This window comes from Hypomesus transpacificus, chromosome 10 (assembly GCF_021917145.1).
Source record: "Hypomesus transpacificus isolate Combined female chromosome 10, fHypTra1, whole genome shotgun sequence".
NCBI classification, from domain to species: domain Eukaryota; kingdom Metazoa; phylum Chordata; class Actinopteri; order Osmeriformes; family Osmeridae; genus Hypomesus; species Hypomesus transpacificus.
The window spans coordinates 11,977,165-11,992,780 of NC_061069.1; the positions used below are offsets into that span (position 1 = coordinate 11,977,165).

General features: G+C 52.3%; 1 protein-coding gene across 4 annotated transcripts in view; it reads right to left on the reverse strand.

The window, feature by feature from the left end:
• Window positions 1-628: 628 nt before the first annotated feature.
• col15a1b (collagen, type XV, alpha 1b) overlaps window positions 629-15,616 on the reverse strand; it is a 31,913-nt gene continuing 16,925 nt past the window's right edge. For 2 of the 4 annotated variants that reach the window (XM_047026736.1, XM_047026732.1), the window contains 41 exons: window positions 15,456-15,530; window positions 15,137-15,232; window positions 14,193-14,310; window positions 13,766-13,806; window positions 13,371-13,574; window positions 13,128-13,154; window positions 12,915-12,977; window positions 12,621-12,698; window positions 12,252-12,314; window positions 11,821-11,970; window positions 11,119-11,313; window positions 10,115-10,159; window positions 9,838-9,873; window positions 8,939-9,067; window positions 8,786-8,845; window positions 8,621-8,665; window positions 8,473-8,514; window positions 8,074-8,136; window positions 7,904-7,939; window positions 7,713-7,796; window positions 7,561-7,626; window positions 7,295-7,330; window positions 7,046-7,108; window positions 6,863-6,952; window positions 6,702-6,737; window positions 6,414-6,467; window positions 6,209-6,265; window positions 6,008-6,067; window positions 5,785-5,826; window positions 4,977-4,995; window positions 4,705-4,773; window positions 4,452-4,486; window positions 4,234-4,332; window positions 3,961-4,105; window positions 3,709-3,776; window positions 3,044-3,175; window positions 2,288-2,392; window positions 2,031-2,105; window positions 1,617-1,814; window positions 1,358-1,473; window positions 629-912 (listed from right to left, as the gene is read on the reverse strand). In XM_047026736.1, the coding sequence (XP_046882692.1) occupies window positions 696-912; window positions 1,358-1,473; window positions 1,617-1,814; window positions 2,031-2,105; window positions 2,288-2,392; window positions 3,044-3,175; window positions 3,709-3,776; window positions 3,961-4,105; window positions 4,234-4,332; window positions 4,452-4,486; window positions 4,705-4,773; window positions 4,977-4,995; window positions 5,785-5,826; window positions 6,008-6,067; window positions 6,209-6,265; window positions 6,414-6,467; window positions 6,702-6,737; window positions 6,863-6,952; window positions 7,046-7,108; window positions 7,295-7,330; window positions 7,561-7,626; window positions 7,713-7,796; window positions 7,904-7,939; window positions 8,074-8,136; window positions 8,473-8,514; window positions 8,621-8,665; window positions 8,786-8,845; window positions 8,939-9,067; window positions 9,838-9,873; window positions 10,115-10,159; window positions 11,119-11,313; window positions 11,821-11,970; window positions 12,252-12,314; window positions 12,621-12,698; window positions 12,915-12,977; window positions 13,128-13,154; window positions 13,371-13,574; window positions 13,766-13,806; window positions 14,193-14,310; window positions 15,137-15,232; window positions 15,456-15,530 (3,432 nt within the window). In that variant the 3' untranslated portion in view covers window positions 629-695. The remainder of the gene's footprint in view (window positions 913-1,357; window positions 1,474-1,616; window positions 1,815-2,030; window positions 2,106-2,287; window positions 2,393-3,043; window positions 3,176-3,708; window positions 3,777-3,960; window positions 4,106-4,233; window positions 4,333-4,451; window positions 4,487-4,704; window positions 4,774-4,976; window positions 4,996-5,784; window positions 5,827-6,007; window positions 6,068-6,208; window positions 6,266-6,413; window positions 6,468-6,701; window positions 6,738-6,862; window positions 6,953-7,045; window positions 7,109-7,294; window positions 7,331-7,560; window positions 7,627-7,712; window positions 7,797-7,903; window positions 7,940-8,073; window positions 8,137-8,472; window positions 8,515-8,620; window positions 8,666-8,785; window positions 8,846-8,938; window positions 9,068-9,837; window positions 9,874-10,114; window positions 10,160-11,118; window positions 11,314-11,820; window positions 11,971-12,251; window positions 12,315-12,620; window positions 12,699-12,914; window positions 12,978-13,127; window positions 13,155-13,370; window positions 13,575-13,765; window positions 13,807-14,192; window positions 14,311-15,136; window positions 15,233-15,455; window positions 15,531-15,616) is intronic. The other 2 variants (XM_047026734.1, XM_047026735.1) reach the window with 2 other exon arrangements.

The following is a 15,616-nucleotide window of genomic DNA, read 5'->3' on the forward strand; positions in this document are numbered from 1 at the left end:
CATATATTTACATCTATCTTCAGAAGGACAGTGAGCACGAAGACCCAGTGCAATGTAGTGACTGTGTGTTGACAGAGTTTTGGCTATGGCTGCAAGAGGAGGGGACGTTAGAGCGGGAAAGTATTTTGGAGTGAGTGAGTGAGTGAGTGAGAGGGTGAGAAGTGTTAGTATGTGCGGAGCTGCCCTGGGTTAATGGGACATGGTGGTAATACTGCCAGGAGTGTGTGAGAGGGTACACCTCTTGCGTGGTCCACCACACGGTAGAGCGGTTAACTCTACGAAGTTTGCGTTTACGCATGTGTCTACGCTCCTGTGAGTGTTTTCTTTCTGTGTGTGTGTGTGTGTGTATGTTTCAGGGTGTGTGTTACTGTCTGGGTGTGTTTTCGTGTGCTCCTGTGAGTGTGCTTCTGTGTGTGTCTGTGTGTGTGTGTGTGTGCTCCTGTGAGTGTGCTTCTGTGTGTGTCTGTGTGTGTGTGTGTGTGCTCCTGTGAGTGTGCTTCTGTGTGTGTCTGTGTGTGTGTGTGTGTGCTCCTGTGAGTGTGCTTCTGTGTGTGTCTGTGTGTGTCTGTGTGTGTGCTCCTGTGAGTGTGCTTCTGTGTGTGTCTGTGTGTGTGTGTGTGTGCTCCTGTGAGTGTGCTTCTGTGTGTGTCTGTGTGTGTGTAAGTTCCCCGTGTGTGTCGTTCTGTGTGTGTGTGTTAGTTTCTCTTGTGGTGGTCTACGTAGCTGTTCTCTATGCACAGCACTATGAAGTGGTTGGAGCAGCTCCGTGTGTGCTGTCCCAGCAGCCTGCCGGTGTGCAGCAGGGAGGCCTGTCCTGTCACGGCCATGTCCCCGGCACGCCACGCCTCACAGTAGTTAGTCGTCATCCGGATTCCCACTGTGCTGGAGCCATGCCACACCAGCTTCTGGGGCCTGGATACACACACACACACACACACAGAAACACACACACACACAGAAACACACACACACACACACAGAAACACACACACACACACACACACAGAAACACACACACACACACACACACACAGAAACACACAAACACACACACACACACACACACACACACACACACACACACACACACACACACACACACAGAAACACACACACACACACACAGAAACACACACACACACACACAGAAACACACACACACACAGAAGCAAGGTTTCTAGATAATCCACCTCCAACAGTTACTTAACTCCTCCCACGACACACACACACACACACATAATGTAAAAGGACCAGCCGTACACAGACTCTACTGTAAAAGGACCAGCCGTACACAGACTCTACTGTAAAAGGACCAGCCGTACACAGACTCTACTCCCAGACACAGCCGGTCACTCACCATGTGTGGTCTGTGAAGACATCACGGCCTTCGAAGGAGTAGATGGGAGTGATGGGGTCGAACACTCCACCGTTGTCTGAGAAGATGCTCGTCCAGGTGGGGAACAGCACCTCCCCCTGAAGAGGACAGGGGGTCCACAGGTCACACACTCACCTGGGGCAGGTACACTGGAGAGGACTGGTTCACAGGTGTGTGTGTGTGTATGGCTGACCAGGATGTCTATGGTTAACTGGTGTGTGTGTGTGCTCAGTGTGTTCACCCTCAGGTTGACCACGGGCAAGTTGACGCGGTCGGCCTTCTTGACGACGGTCGCCAGGTCCTGCAGGTGTGATGACAGGAAGGCCCTGTAGGTGGCGGTGAGGCCCACGGCCCGCGCCTGCTGGTAGCACTGCAGGTCCGCCCCCCTGATGCCTCGCATGTCACCAGCCAGGGGAGCGTTCAGCGCCACCAGGTGGAGCTAGAGAGAGGGAAGGAGGGAGAGAGATGGATGAGAGACACAGAGAGAGAGTGGGAGAGAGAGAGCCACAGAGAGACAGAGAGAGGGAGAGAGAGAAAGAGAGAGGGGAGAAATACATAAAAAGAGAGCCAGAGAGAGAGAGAGTGATAGTAACAGAGAGCATCATAGACAGCAGGTGGAGGATGTGTGTTTGCAGGTGTGAGATGGGTCTCTCACCCCAGGTGCTGATTGGGTAGACTGTGGTAACAGATTGTAGTTAGGAAGATAGGCCCTTTCCTTTTCCTGCAGCTCCTTGTAAAAAAAAACACACAAAGTAGGGTCAGGTGTAGAAAGCGTGTGTGTGTGAGTATTTCTGTGTGTGTTTGTCTGTCTCTGTGTGTGTGCGTATGAGAGTGTGTGTTCATGTGTGTGTGGCAGTGTGTAGGTGTTAGAGAGTGTGTGTGTGTGTGTGTAAGAGAGTGTGTGTGTGCTACCTGGCTGTGTATCCTGGGGGGCCTGCTGCGTTCTCCTGGTCTGCTCAGGGCCTGAGACACCGAGGAGGAGGGCAGGTCTGGGGGGGGCAGGATCAACTCTCCCAGCTGGAGAGAGAGGGGGGAGGGGAGAGAGAGAGAGGGGGGGGAGGGGAGGGAGAGAGAGGGGGGGAGAGAGAGAGGGGAGGAGGGGAGGGAGAGAGAGGGGGGGGAGGGGAGGGAGAGAGAGGGGGGGAGAGAGAGAGGGGGGGAGGGGAGGGAGAGAGAGGGGGGGGAGAGAGAGAGGGGGGGAGAGAGAGAGGGAGGGAAAGGAGAGGGAGAGAGAGAGGGGAAAGGAGAAAGAGGGGGAGCGAGGGGGGGAGAGAGGGGGGAGAGGAGAGAGAGGGGGAGGGGGAGAAAGGGGGGAGAGAGAGAGAGAGGTGAGAGGGGGGAGAGAGAGAGGGGGAGAGAGCGAGGAGAAGGAGAGGGGGGAAGATGGAGACGGGGAGGGAGAGAGGGTAGTAAAGATGTACTTAATTCACAAGCATTCACAGACACAACAACAAGGTAACCATGGTGAGAACTGATTAGTGTAACTAGTAGCAACCTGGTTCTGAATGTTCAGTGTGTGTGTGTGTGTGTGTGTGGATGTTAATGAGTCAGTGTGTGGGTGGAGGTTAATGAGTCAGTGTGTGTGTGTGTGTGGATGTTAATGAGTCAGTGTGTGTGTGTGTGTTAATGAGTCAGTGCGTGTGTGTGCGTGTGTGTGGAGGTGTGTACCTGGACCTGCCTCCAGCCCTGCTGTGCCCTGATGTAGAGCTCTCCTCCCCTGTCAGCCACGTAGGCCATGGTGCCCTCAGCCACCCGCAGGCTCTCCCTCACCAGGGCGTGGGTGGTCCTGTACGTGCTCACCTGGAGGAGGGGGGGGAGGGGAGGGGAGGGGGGGGTTAGTGATCTTGTGTATGTGCTTTTATATGTGTTGTGAATGGATGTATGTTTTTATGGGTATGAGTGTGTGTGTATGTCTGTTTATATGTGTGTGTGTTTCTAAGTGTGTGTGCATGAATACATAAGTGTGTGTGTGTTTATAAGTGTGTGTGTGTTTATAAGTGTGTGTGTTTATAAGTGTGTGTGCATGAATACATAAGTGTGTGTGTGTTTATAAGTGTGTGTGTTTATAAGTGTGTGTGCATGAATACATAAGTGTGTGTGTGTTTATAAGTGTGTGTGTGTTTATAAGTGTGTGTGTTTCTAAGTGTGTGTGCATGAATACATAAGTGTGTGTGTGTTTCTAAGTGTGTGTGTGTTTCTAAGTGTGTGTGTTTCTAAGTGTGTGTGCATGAATACATAAGTGTGTGTGTGTTTCTAAGTGTGTGTGTGTTTCTAAGTGTGTGTGTTTCTAAGTGTGTGTGCATGAATACATAAGTGTGTGTGTGTTGTCTGACCGGGTTGGTGTCTCCAGGGGCTCCAGGCGGGCCGGGGGGCCCAGTTGGGCCTGGAATGCTACCTGCTGCTGGGGGACATCAACACCAGTTTGACATGATTCATCTGATTTATTAAATACTGTTCAACCAAGCTTGATGAATATATAAAGAGCACTCATGGTTTGGATACTAACCCAGCCACACCCACACCCACCCACACCCCCACCCACACCCACCCACACCCACCCACCCATAGGGCAGGTGTTTCAGTACCTGCTCCGTAGACAGGAGGTGGGCCTGGGGGGCCGGCAGGGCCAGGGGGCCCTCGGGAGCCTTGCCGACCTAAACCAGGAGCCCCCTGCTGGCCTGGGGACCCGGGGTCACCTGGAGGACCCAGCACTGACTCACCCTTCGGACCCTGAAGGAGCACACACACACACAGGGGCAAAACACACACAGGTAGAACGTTTGTTAGGAGTTTTCATTTGCAAAATTATTATTATTATTTTCACGATTTGATCATTAATCAACAAGATGATGACTCACCACCAGGCCTGACCTCCCAGGCAGTCCTGGAGGTCCTGTCAATCCCACGTCCCCCTTCTCTCCTTTCTCTCCCCTCAGTCCCCCGTCGCCCTTGGCCCCCTGCAGGGCACACACACAGCACCAGGGATGAGGGACAGGGGGGGGGAGGCCCGAGGGGGATGTGCTTATCAGCTGAGCTGCTATGCTGCTTAGAGCTAACAGGAAGAGGGTGAACTCACCACAAAGCCCTCCAAGCTGTCTGGTAGAAGAGATTCTGGGACAGAGACACACACACGGTACATCGTCATATATTGAAAAAACAGTTCCTGAAAAACGTACAGTTGGTGTGAAGTTGAACAGTCTGTCTGCCTGCCTGCCTGCCTGCCTGCCTGCCTGCCTGCCTGCCTGCCTGCCTGCCTGCCTGCCTGCCTGCCTGCCTGCCTGCCTGCCTGCCAGCCTGTCTGTCTGTCTGTCTGTCTGTCTTTCTCCTACCTGGAGTTCCAGGTTGGCCAGGTAAACCCGCGTCTCCCTTGTCTCCTTTGGCCCCTCCGTTCCTGCGTCCTGGACACACACACACACACACACACACACACACACACACACACACACACACATGAGATTCCATGAGACTGGCTCATCGCACATCTCTAACCCCTAACCCTTCTGCACAAGACCGGTGGGGCACGCACCACCCGGTCCAGCCTGGTTTTAAATAAGAGTGAACGAGACATGTCTCCAACATGACCTAATACTACAACACTCACCTTGAGGCGAGTCCTTCCCCTGCAAGGCAAGAGAGAGACACAGTCAGACCCCAGTCACACTACTGTTTAAGAACCCACAGCTACAGAGATCCCTGAGGAAACGAGACGACTGTGAGCCAGGCTGAAGGCCAGAGGCCTGGTCGAGGTGTTAGAGGAGAGACACCCAGCAGTGGTGACACCACACAGCACACAGGGAGGGGACAGGAGACAGCAAACAGGGACGACCTTGATGTGGGTGTGGTCACCTTGGCTCGTGTGATCAGCTGGAGAGGTCAAGGTGACCAGGACTGACCAGGACTCTGGCCCGAGGTCGGTAGGACCAGGACTGGTATGTATGGAGGACTCGATAGTCCTGGTTATCTTGACCTGGTCAGCTGAGCAAAGTGACAACACACAAGCCCCATGCAACATGCTGAGAAGATCGCTTGCCTGCACCACCACCACCCAGAGCAAGACTAGTTCAGGGGTCAGGGGTCAGGGTTAGAAAACACCCATCTAAACTCCCAGAATCCTCAGGGACAAGCAGGTTTAAGTCTGCAGTCTCCACATAGGACCACAGACCCCCACATCTGGGAGGACTGTAACCTATGTGAGAGACTGCCTCCACACACAGACCCAGCATGTTCTGGAACGTTCAAGGGGGAGAGAACACACAGACAGAGTGTTCTGGAACGCCCGCGGCACAGAGAACACTGACACACGGCTGCAGACTGGAGCAGGGGGAGGGGCTTGCTCGTTAAAAAAAGGGAGGGGCCCAACACCCTAACATCATGCGGGACAGCCCCCTAAGAGAGATCCTGGAACTTACGGTCTTTTTGCAGTGCGGTCGGGGGCGAACCGGAAACACTGTCTTTGAGATTCAGAGGAAATGACATCAGACTACTAATGACCATGACATCATCGGAGACCATGTTGGGGTAATCAGTGTTGATTGGCTGAAGCTGGGCTCCACCAGCTCTGCTGTGGTACCAGTACTGTCATGACTGGTGAGATACTGGGGCTTTCATAGGAAGTCACAGAGGGATACTTACTCCGTTGAGTCCTAACACTCGCCCAGGGGGTCCTGGAGGCCCTGGGGGGCCAGGGGGGCCCTACGATCACACACAGACAAACAGACACACACAGACACACACAGAGACACAACATGGATGTCGTTAATTCAAGTGAATCCCTCTTGTTGAGAGGGCAGATCTTTGGGTGACAGTGTGTGTCCACAACTCTCAGACTCCTACCGATTGGGTAATGACATCGCCCTTCTCCCCCTTCCTGCCTGCCATCCCAGGTCGGCCCTAGAAACAGACACAAAAGGTAACAACATCCACATTCTCTGGAAGGATCTTCCCCTTCGTCTAAAAACCTTTCAAACGGAGATCGTAAGCTGAAACAGTGTTGACATGTCCGGTCTGAATACAGAGAGGGAGAGGAGGTAACACACACCGAGCGGCCAGGGAAGCCATATTCTCCTTTCGGTCCAGTTGGGCCCATCGGTCCCTGAGAGAGAATACCACAGAATCAAATCACAAGATCGGCATCCAACTGTGACAGCATGTATTTACGTCAGAGTCCAGTATCCTGTTGACAGTGTTTACAGATCCACGCTCTTACCAAACCCAACATGTTCTTTTGGTGGTGTAAAGAGTAGCCGTTCTGTCAAAGGACAATCGTGTTTTCTAAATCGATTCTTTAGCATTCATACACTTGTGTATGTAAATATCTAGAACCCACCTCGACACCAGCACGTCCAGGGAGACCACGCTCACCCTGGGAAAACGGCGACAGCAACAACAACACAGTCATGATCCTGGTGAGGAACCAATCAGACACAAGTACAGCACGACCTCGGAGACCCAGCAGCCAGCGGAGCGTCGCCTGAGAGCCGCACTCACCCTGATCCCTTTAGGACCCTGCGGACCACGGAGCCCGGTCATCAGAGAGCCGTCAGCAGCGATGGTGACCCCAGGCTCGCCCTTCTCGCCCTGGGAGGGCCACACACATACACACGCTCAGCTCCACAGACAAGCACAGCAGCTGTGGCATACAGGTAGACAGTTCCTCTGGTCCTACTGTACCTTCAGTCCCGGTGGTCCCAGAACCCCAGTAGGACCACTGTCTCCCTTAGGACCTCTGGGACCCTGGAGAGGAGGAGGCAGGAGAGGGGGGGAGAGGAGGAGAGGGGAGGGAAAGGAGGAGAGGAGGGGAGGAGAGGAGAGAGTGGTCTGTTTCTAAAGAGATTTGCTCTTTTGATAGTAAAATAGATACTGTGACACGTCACAGCATTAGGCTGAACTACAGTAATATAAATAATATAGAAGTCTTACAGGGAATCCAGCTCTACCAGGCAAGCCTTCAGGGCCCTGCAACACACACACACGCACACAAACACACACACACCATCAGATATTGTAACATTGAGCAAACTTGAAACTTGGCAATGACATGTAATGTCACACAGACCAATGGAGTTTTCAGTCATGATCTACAGTTGGTGTCTCATTCATACAACCTCAAAAAGTCACACAGTACAAACACGCACACACACACACACACACACAGAGAGATACAGAGCAGTGTTCGGTCTGCCCACCTCAGGTCCTGGTGGACCTCGAAGCTCAGTGAAGGATAACAAGCTCTCACTGTCATTCAGGTGCAGCTGTGGAGAAACGCATCACGTTTCAGTGGTACACAGGTTGGAGGTCTGCACGTGTGTGTGTGTGTGTGTGGTCAGGCTGTATGTACATCCTGCAGGTTGAAGACTGGTCCAGGAAGTCCAGGTGGCCCAGGTGGTCCTGGGATACTGAGTCCATCAGCACCTCTCTCTCCCTGGAGACACACATAGCAACAACACAGCCTGTAATTCAGCAAACAAACTAGACACAAATAAATCATTATTAAATAATAACAAATAGTTTAAATATTCTCTCCCTTACCTTAGGTCCTGCACTGCCCTTGTCACCCTTGGCACCCTGTGGAGAGATACACAAATACATCAACCAACCGGTTTGTCTAATCGGTCAACATATGGCTCGTCTGATTGGACCAGACAGATCAGCTGATATCAATCAGTGGTAGTGATTCGTCAATATAGTCGAGTACTGACCCTGGCGCCTGGCAACCCTGCCAGCCCTGGAAGACCTTCAGGGCCTGGACTTCCTGGTTCCCCCTGGGGAGAAAGAGGAGGGAGGGGGGGTTAGGAGGCTGACAGGGTACCTCAAAGATGGAAGAAAAGGAAAGGAGGAGAGGAGAAGGAAGAGAGGAGGAGCAAGAGAAGAAGGAAGAGAAGAAAGAAGAAGAACTGGAGGAGGAAGATGAGGAGAGGAGAGAGGAGAGGAGGAAGAGGAGGAGGAAGAGGAGGAGAGGAGAGAGGAGGAGGAAGAGGAGGAGGAAGAGGAGGAGAGGAGAGAGGAGGAAGAGGAGGAGAGGAGAGAGGAGGAGGAAGAGGAGAGGAGAGAGGAGGAGGAAGAGGAGGAGCAGGAGAATGAAGAAGGAAGTGACCTACCTTGACAGATTTCCCAGGAGAACCATCAGCCCCCTTCTCACCCTGGAACACAGGAAGCACACGCACACCAATCAGATTGCCCAGAGACAACTCTCGGTAACAAAATGGCCAATCAGGGAAATTCTATGTTTATGTGTATGAGCCTTACCGTGGGTCCTGGTAAACCAGTTAACCCAGGTTGGCCAGGAGCTCCCTATAGCAGACAGGAGGCAGAGGGCTGTTCAGGTGCATGTACAAGACACATCCACACACACACACACACACACACACACACTGAAAAGCACACACATTTACACACACAGGTTTGACTCACCTGTAGACCTTTGGATCCAGCACCAATCAACATGTCACTATTTCCAGAGCCTTCCAAGTCCTGTAAGCAACAACACACACAGCACCATTGTCAAATGCCGTCTAGAATCCACAGCAACATCCTACAGAACCTAACATCAACAGTGAACAGCACCTCCACAAAGAAGACACCTCCTGGAGGTCCAGGGACACCGGGCGGTCCCTGCAGCCCAGGAAGACCTCTCTTTCCCTCGGGTCCCGTAGGCCCCGAGGCCCCCTCCGGTCCTGGGTCTCCAGTTTCCCCCTGGGAGGAACACACTGAGAATCACCTCTGGTCTTCTGAGAGCTTGAAGGTGATGGTTATCGTAATTTGACGGTTAGGTTAGGGTTCCGTCAAGATCAGCAGTAAAGGAGGTGATTGTGGGGTCAGGAGGTGATTGTGGGGTCAGGAGGTGATTGAAGGGGTCAGGAGGTGATTGTGGGGTCAGGAGGTGAGTGTGGGGTCAGGAGGTGAGTGTGGGGTCAGGAGGTGATTGTGGGGTCAGGAGGTGATTGAGGGGTCAGGAGGTGATTGTGGGATCAGGAGGTGATTGTGGGGTCAGGAGGTGATTGTGGGGTCAGGAGGTGATTGAAGGGGTCAGGAGGTGAGTGTGGGGTCAGGAGGTGATTGTGGGATCAGGAGGTGATTGTGGGGTCAGGAGGTGATTGAGGGGTCAGGAGGTGATTGTGGGATCAGGAGGTGATTGTGGGGTCAGGAGGTGATTGTGGGGTCAGGAGGTGATTGAAGGGGTCAGGAGGTGAGTGTGGGGTCAGGAGGTGATTGTGGGATCAGGAGGTGATTGTGGGGTCAGGAGGTGATTGTGGGGTCAGGAGGTGATTGTGGGATCAGGAGGTGATTGAGGGGTCAGGAGGTGATTGTGGGGTCAGGAGGTGATTGAGGGGTCAGGAGGTGATTGAGGGGTCAGGAGGTGATTGAGGGGTCAGGAGGTGATTGTGGGGTCAGGAGGTGATTGTGGGGTCAGGAGGTGATTGAGGGGTCAGGATGTGAGTGTGGGGTCAGGAGGGCAGACGCACTTTGGGTCCAGGAGCTCCAGGTTGTCCATGGTCACCCTGAGACACAAGATGAGCAGACAGGGTCATTATAGGTACTGACTCACTGAAGTGTCCACCATTGCACTCCAAGACAAGATACTTTATGTGACATAAATGTGGCTCAATCTTAGTATCTATGGTCACACATGGGGCTTGTGTTGGAGACCCATTTGGAAGCCTCTTCTGTGGAAGTGGGGTGAAGATCCATTTTTAACACGGAATGCGCCTTGTTTGCCTTTAATATGGGCGGCCATCTTACCTTCTTCCCAGTGGGACTAGGAAGACCGTCTGCTCCATCCTGACCCTGAGAAGAAGAAAACAATGTCACATCCTCTTTGCGTATCACATCCTGTCAACTCTGCTCTGCCTTGAATTGGCCACAGTGTGAATTCAGGAAGTGTGATGTCACATCCTGTTGACCTGTGACTCATTTCACGCTCCACCAGCCTGAGACTGACAGCTCCTGTTCCGTCTCGGGTCACGTGACACGGACGAGCACCAGCTCTCAGTTCGCTCGAGCACGTTTACGCTCTCCACATTCTCCTCCAGCCGCACACAGGCGATGCAAACAGTCTTAGTCGGCCAGCGTTACGTCAGAGTTGACCCCTGACCCCCAGTGGAGGACGGGCTGAGACTCAGCTGTTAGTAGAAGCACACGGCATACCAGTAGGAGAAAGGCAGGTTCTCACCAGTGTTTCCTCACCATGTTCTGGTGACACAGACGCACAAAAGCTCAGCTTCTGCTCAGGACTCAAGTCCTTCAAGCCTGGAGGCTGGAGGCCCCCACAGTCTGCTCTGAGCTGTCCTATGTCAGAGCTTCCTGCTGGGGAGGGCTGCTGGGTTTAAGGGGGATTTCATCAGAGATCCTGGAAGCTCTGTCATAGGAGGTGAGAGAGCTCAGAGCAGAGGGCAAGAAGGACCGGGGCTTATGTGAAATGTAGTCTCTGTCTCTATTTCTTTCTCTCGCTCTTGCTTTCGCTCTCTCTCTCTCTCTCTCTCTCTCGCTCATTCCCCTCTCTCATTTTCTCTCTCTCTCTCTCTCTCTCTCTCTCTCTCTCTCTCTCCTCTCTCTCTCTCTCTCTCTCTCTCTCTCCTCTCTCTCTCTCTCTCTCTCTCTCTCTCTCTCTCTCTCATACACACACACAGTCAGGATCTCATGTCACAGGCGTGTAGAACATGCTGCCGAGTGAGTGGTTAGAGAACATGGTAGGATAGAACACTGCCTTTCCCAGCCGACCGGTTCTCTCAGAACCAGGGCAATACCTCGCCTGAACCGAACCCCGAGCCGAACCCCGAGCCGAAACCAGAGCCGAAGCCGGAGGCCCAACCAGAACCGTACTCTGAGCGGAACTCAGATCCGTACTCTGACCGGAGCTCAGGGTCAAACCCTGAGCCGAAGCCAGACCCGGACCCGAACCCTGAACCCGAGCCAGAACCACTAAACCAATCATGAAGCACCTGAAACAGAGGCCAGGATGGAGGTCAGACAGGCAGGAAGAAGACAACAGCTTTCTGCAACGACACTTTGACAGTGTGGCTGTGAATGAATAACGTTAGCATTTTGTCCTTTTCTAATTTTCCACCTGTTTAGGTGTTATCAGGTAGTAGAAGGGATGCATGGTGGAACATGGGCAGTGGGACGTGTTGCAGCCTGTAGCTTTAGGTCTACAAACAAGCTACTCTTTCACGCTACATGTTTCACGACAGCTTTCGCATTCTTTTCTTTCCAAATTGTTATTTTTCTTTCACTTTTTTCCTTTCAGAGAAGTTTCTCCATGTGTCTCTTGAGATGCAAGATACCTCCAAACTGTGATTACCACACAGAAAACAACCCTAACCACCACACCGGGATAGCAATGGATCAGAGAATATTCTAGTCCCTGAGTATCTGCTGTACTTACTATTTGCACTGTACACTGTAGGTTTCTTTAGATAAAAGTGGTCTCTGGTATAAAGTCAACTCACTGGCAGGCCGGGTTTTCCAACAGGGCCGTCCATGCCGTCTCTTCCAGGCACACCAGGTGGGCCTGAGGGCCCAGGGAGAAGGCCCTCAGAGGGGCCAAACGGCAGGCCGGGCCCTGGGGGGCCTGGAGGACCCGGAGGACCAGGGATACCCTGGGGGAGAGGAGAGGAACTCATCAGAATTGTTCTAAAATGTAAAAATAAAATACAAAAAAATAATAATAATTGAAAACTCTATATTTATATTATATTATTATATAAGATTTATTCATTCACAACTGTCCAACGGTAGAGATCAGAGGAAAATCACATTCTTCTGTGCTCCGACGTCACACACACACAGTTTCTGTGCTAAGCATGTACTGTATGAATGCCCTACTGACCCTCTCAGAACAGCAGGGCATCCAGGACAGTGATGAGAAGAGTTGTCTTACCCGCATGAGTTCAGTATCGCTGTCTGAGTCCTCGAAGCCAGAGCCCAGAGCGTCAGCACCATACTGAAACACACACACACACAGCTAAATCAGTCTTACACACACACACACACACAGCCCGGCCAGTCTAACACACACATACAAACAGAAAATTCTGTCTTACACATACACACACGCAGCTGAGCAAGTCTAACACACACACACACACACACAGTCACACCCTTTATAACACACGTCAGAGGCACAGGCTGTCAGAGCGGCCTGGTCTGTTGGCAAGCCTACTTGTGCTCCTAGTACTACCACTTTGAGTGTTTGTCTGGTATTGTATGTGGAAGTCTTTGGCAGGAGGGATGGTGAACCGATACTCACTGGAACACTGCGTGACCTGGGGGGCCCAGGGGGGCCGGGGAGCCCAGGTGGCCCTGGAAGTCCCACTCCTGGATCACCCTGGAGGGAAGGAGAGCAGAGAACAGAGAAGTGGAACAGAGAACCAGACAGAAGGACTCGTTCACAGTCACAGTGAATCCCACTTTTCAATTCAATTCACTGCAAGGCAGTGGAATACAACGCCATTCAATTCAATTCCATCCCATTCAACTCACTTTCTTTCCTTGTACATTACAGTAATACAGTGTCCTGAATTGAAGGGCTGATCTTCCGTACCTTGTCTCCTCTAGGTCCAGACTCTCCAGCCAACCCAGGAAAACCCTGAGGACCCCTCATGCCCTGAGGGGGTGGGGGGGTGAGGGGTGAGGGGCGGGAGGGGCGGGGGCAACACAGAGCAGAGCATCAGTCACAGAGACAGGCATTCACTCACCTCCATCATCACCACTAGCATCCTACATGAACAGGTGTTGTGGGAGAAATAAGACTCACTGTGTCTCCTTTGTCTCCTTTCCTTCCCTGAAAGAAAACAGCAGCAGTGTTCAGGTGACAGGGTTCATGGCATTCACGCACACACACAGTGAATGGTGGTAGTGGAGTCATGGAGACATCATTTTTATAGTTCTAGTCAAATTGGAGTGGGTGTTCATGGACAGGGACAAAGGAGAGGGGGAGAGCACATAGAGAGACAGTGTGTGTGTGTGTGAGGGTGTGTATGTGTGTGTGTTGGCTCACCATTGGCCCATCCTTCCCTGCTTGTCCGGGGAGTCCAGTTGGACCTGCCGGGCCTTGCGGACCCCTGGGCCCCGGCTGAGCCTGGGTCTCGCCTGACCTCCTGTCCCCTGAGGGAGAGGCCGAGCCTGTGGGGCCGCGAGGCCCAGGGGGGCCCCGAGGGCCTGGATCTCCTCTCTCTCCCTTCCGCCCCTGGCCACCAGCCCCCTGGAAGAGCAAAACAACACAGAGTGACTACATACCTGTTGTATATTTATAGTGGTATACAAACACAATGAAGGAAAAGTGCATAACATCTAGTGTGAAATGAGCCTAGACTGTGTGGTGAGTGGTAAGTATGCAAGCATGAAAAGAAAACAGGATAGTACGCATGGTTCCGACGCGGTTATGAAACGTACGTTTCCAGATCTCTCGCCTGACTCCTCTGTCGGGTGGGCTCCTGCCAGGAGGAAATGATATCAGGAAACGGCAACCAAATTAACCAATCAGATCCTAACAAGATTACCATCGATCAAATTAACCAATGACCAATCAGACTGAACGATATGAATACGGTCCTGGACATCCCACTAAGATGAATCACTAGAGGACATGTTCTGAGAAGGACCAATCAGATTATGGTAAAAGGGCAGCAGATAACCTTGATTAAAACTGCAAGAAAACCATTTAGTTCTCTTGAGATGAAAGGGTAAAGAATGGCGAGGTACTTCCTGTGCGTGTGTGCGTATGTATAGAGAGCTTGCGAGTGTATGTCTGAATGCGTGTGCCTGTATGTGGGTGTGTGTGGGTGTGTCTGAATGTGTGTTGGTGTGTCTGCACACACACCTAGGAGTATCTTCTCCTGGTTGGTCTCAGTGGGGGTCAGGTGACCTGAGTACTCGTCCAGGTCCTCTGGAGTCGCAGTGGGCGGGGCTTGCACCGGAACGCTATCTTCATCTTCTGGCTGGAAAGAGAGAGAGACAAAGAAAGAGAGGAATAGAAGAAGAGAGAAATGAGGACAGATACAAAGAGAGAGGGAGAGAAAGGGGGGGGTGCAGAGAGAGAGAGAGAGAGAGAGAGAGAGAGAGAGAGAGAGAGAGAGAGAGAGAGAGAGAGAGAGAGAGAGAGAGAGAGAGAGAGAGAGAGAGAAAGAAAAGTGAGAGAGAGAGAGAGAGAGAGAGAGAGAGAGAGAGAGAGAGAAAGAAAAGTGAGAGAGAGAGAGAGAGAGAGAAAGAGAGAAGAGAGAGAGAGAGAGAGAGAGAGAGAGAGAGAGAGAGAGAGAGAGAGAGAGAGAGAGAGAGAAAGGAGGAGTGGGGTGACGTTGAGGGGAGACGGGGAGAGATGGTCGTTGGAACATATTGAGTGGTGGGTGTTTGATCAGGGCAGCTGAAGGTCTGAGGGGATGATTACAGAGGGTTGAGGGTCCCCATGACTTCCTGACACACAGAGAGGAGCGGCCAGAGGGAGGCCAGGGGTGGGAGGATGACACACTGGAGACAAGCTAGACACGTGGGCTGAACCACGCTCACACACACACACACACACACACTCACACAGCAGGACTGTAGTGTGTGTGCTGCGTGTTGACCAGATGGTGTGGCATTGTACCATATCTATGGTTGCTTCCTGTTAATGAGAAAGGGGGAGAGACACACACACACACACCTCTCCTCACTCACCACACACACACACACACACCTCTCCTCACTCACTCACTCACTCACCACACACACACACACCTCTCCTCACTCACTCACCACACACACACACACACACCTCTCCTCACTCACCAGGTGTGTTTCCTTCCTCTCCTCCTTCATCTTCATCAGTTCCTCCTCCGACTCACGGTCATCCAACACACCGTCCCCACTGGCATCACCGGATGCCTAGCACACACATACACACACACACACACACACACACACACACACACACACACACACACACCTCTCTGTCAACATACACCAGTGACTGGGCTGGACAGAGTGAAACTACAGTCCCACCAGCAGAGGGAGCCCTTCTTTCATAAACTTCTTGTGGGCTGTGTGTGTGGATGTATGTATGCATGCGCGTGTGTGTGTATATATGTGTGTGTGTGTCACCACATACATAAGGATCATCATCTTCACACTGCTCCTCTCCTGCTCTGGGGTTAGAGGTGATCACCAGCTGCTGGATGGAACCCTGCATGGAGGAGGGAGGGAAATAAGGACAGGGAGATAGAAGAGCTAGTTTACTGTAATCCCAGAGTTGTGTACATCCTAACCCAT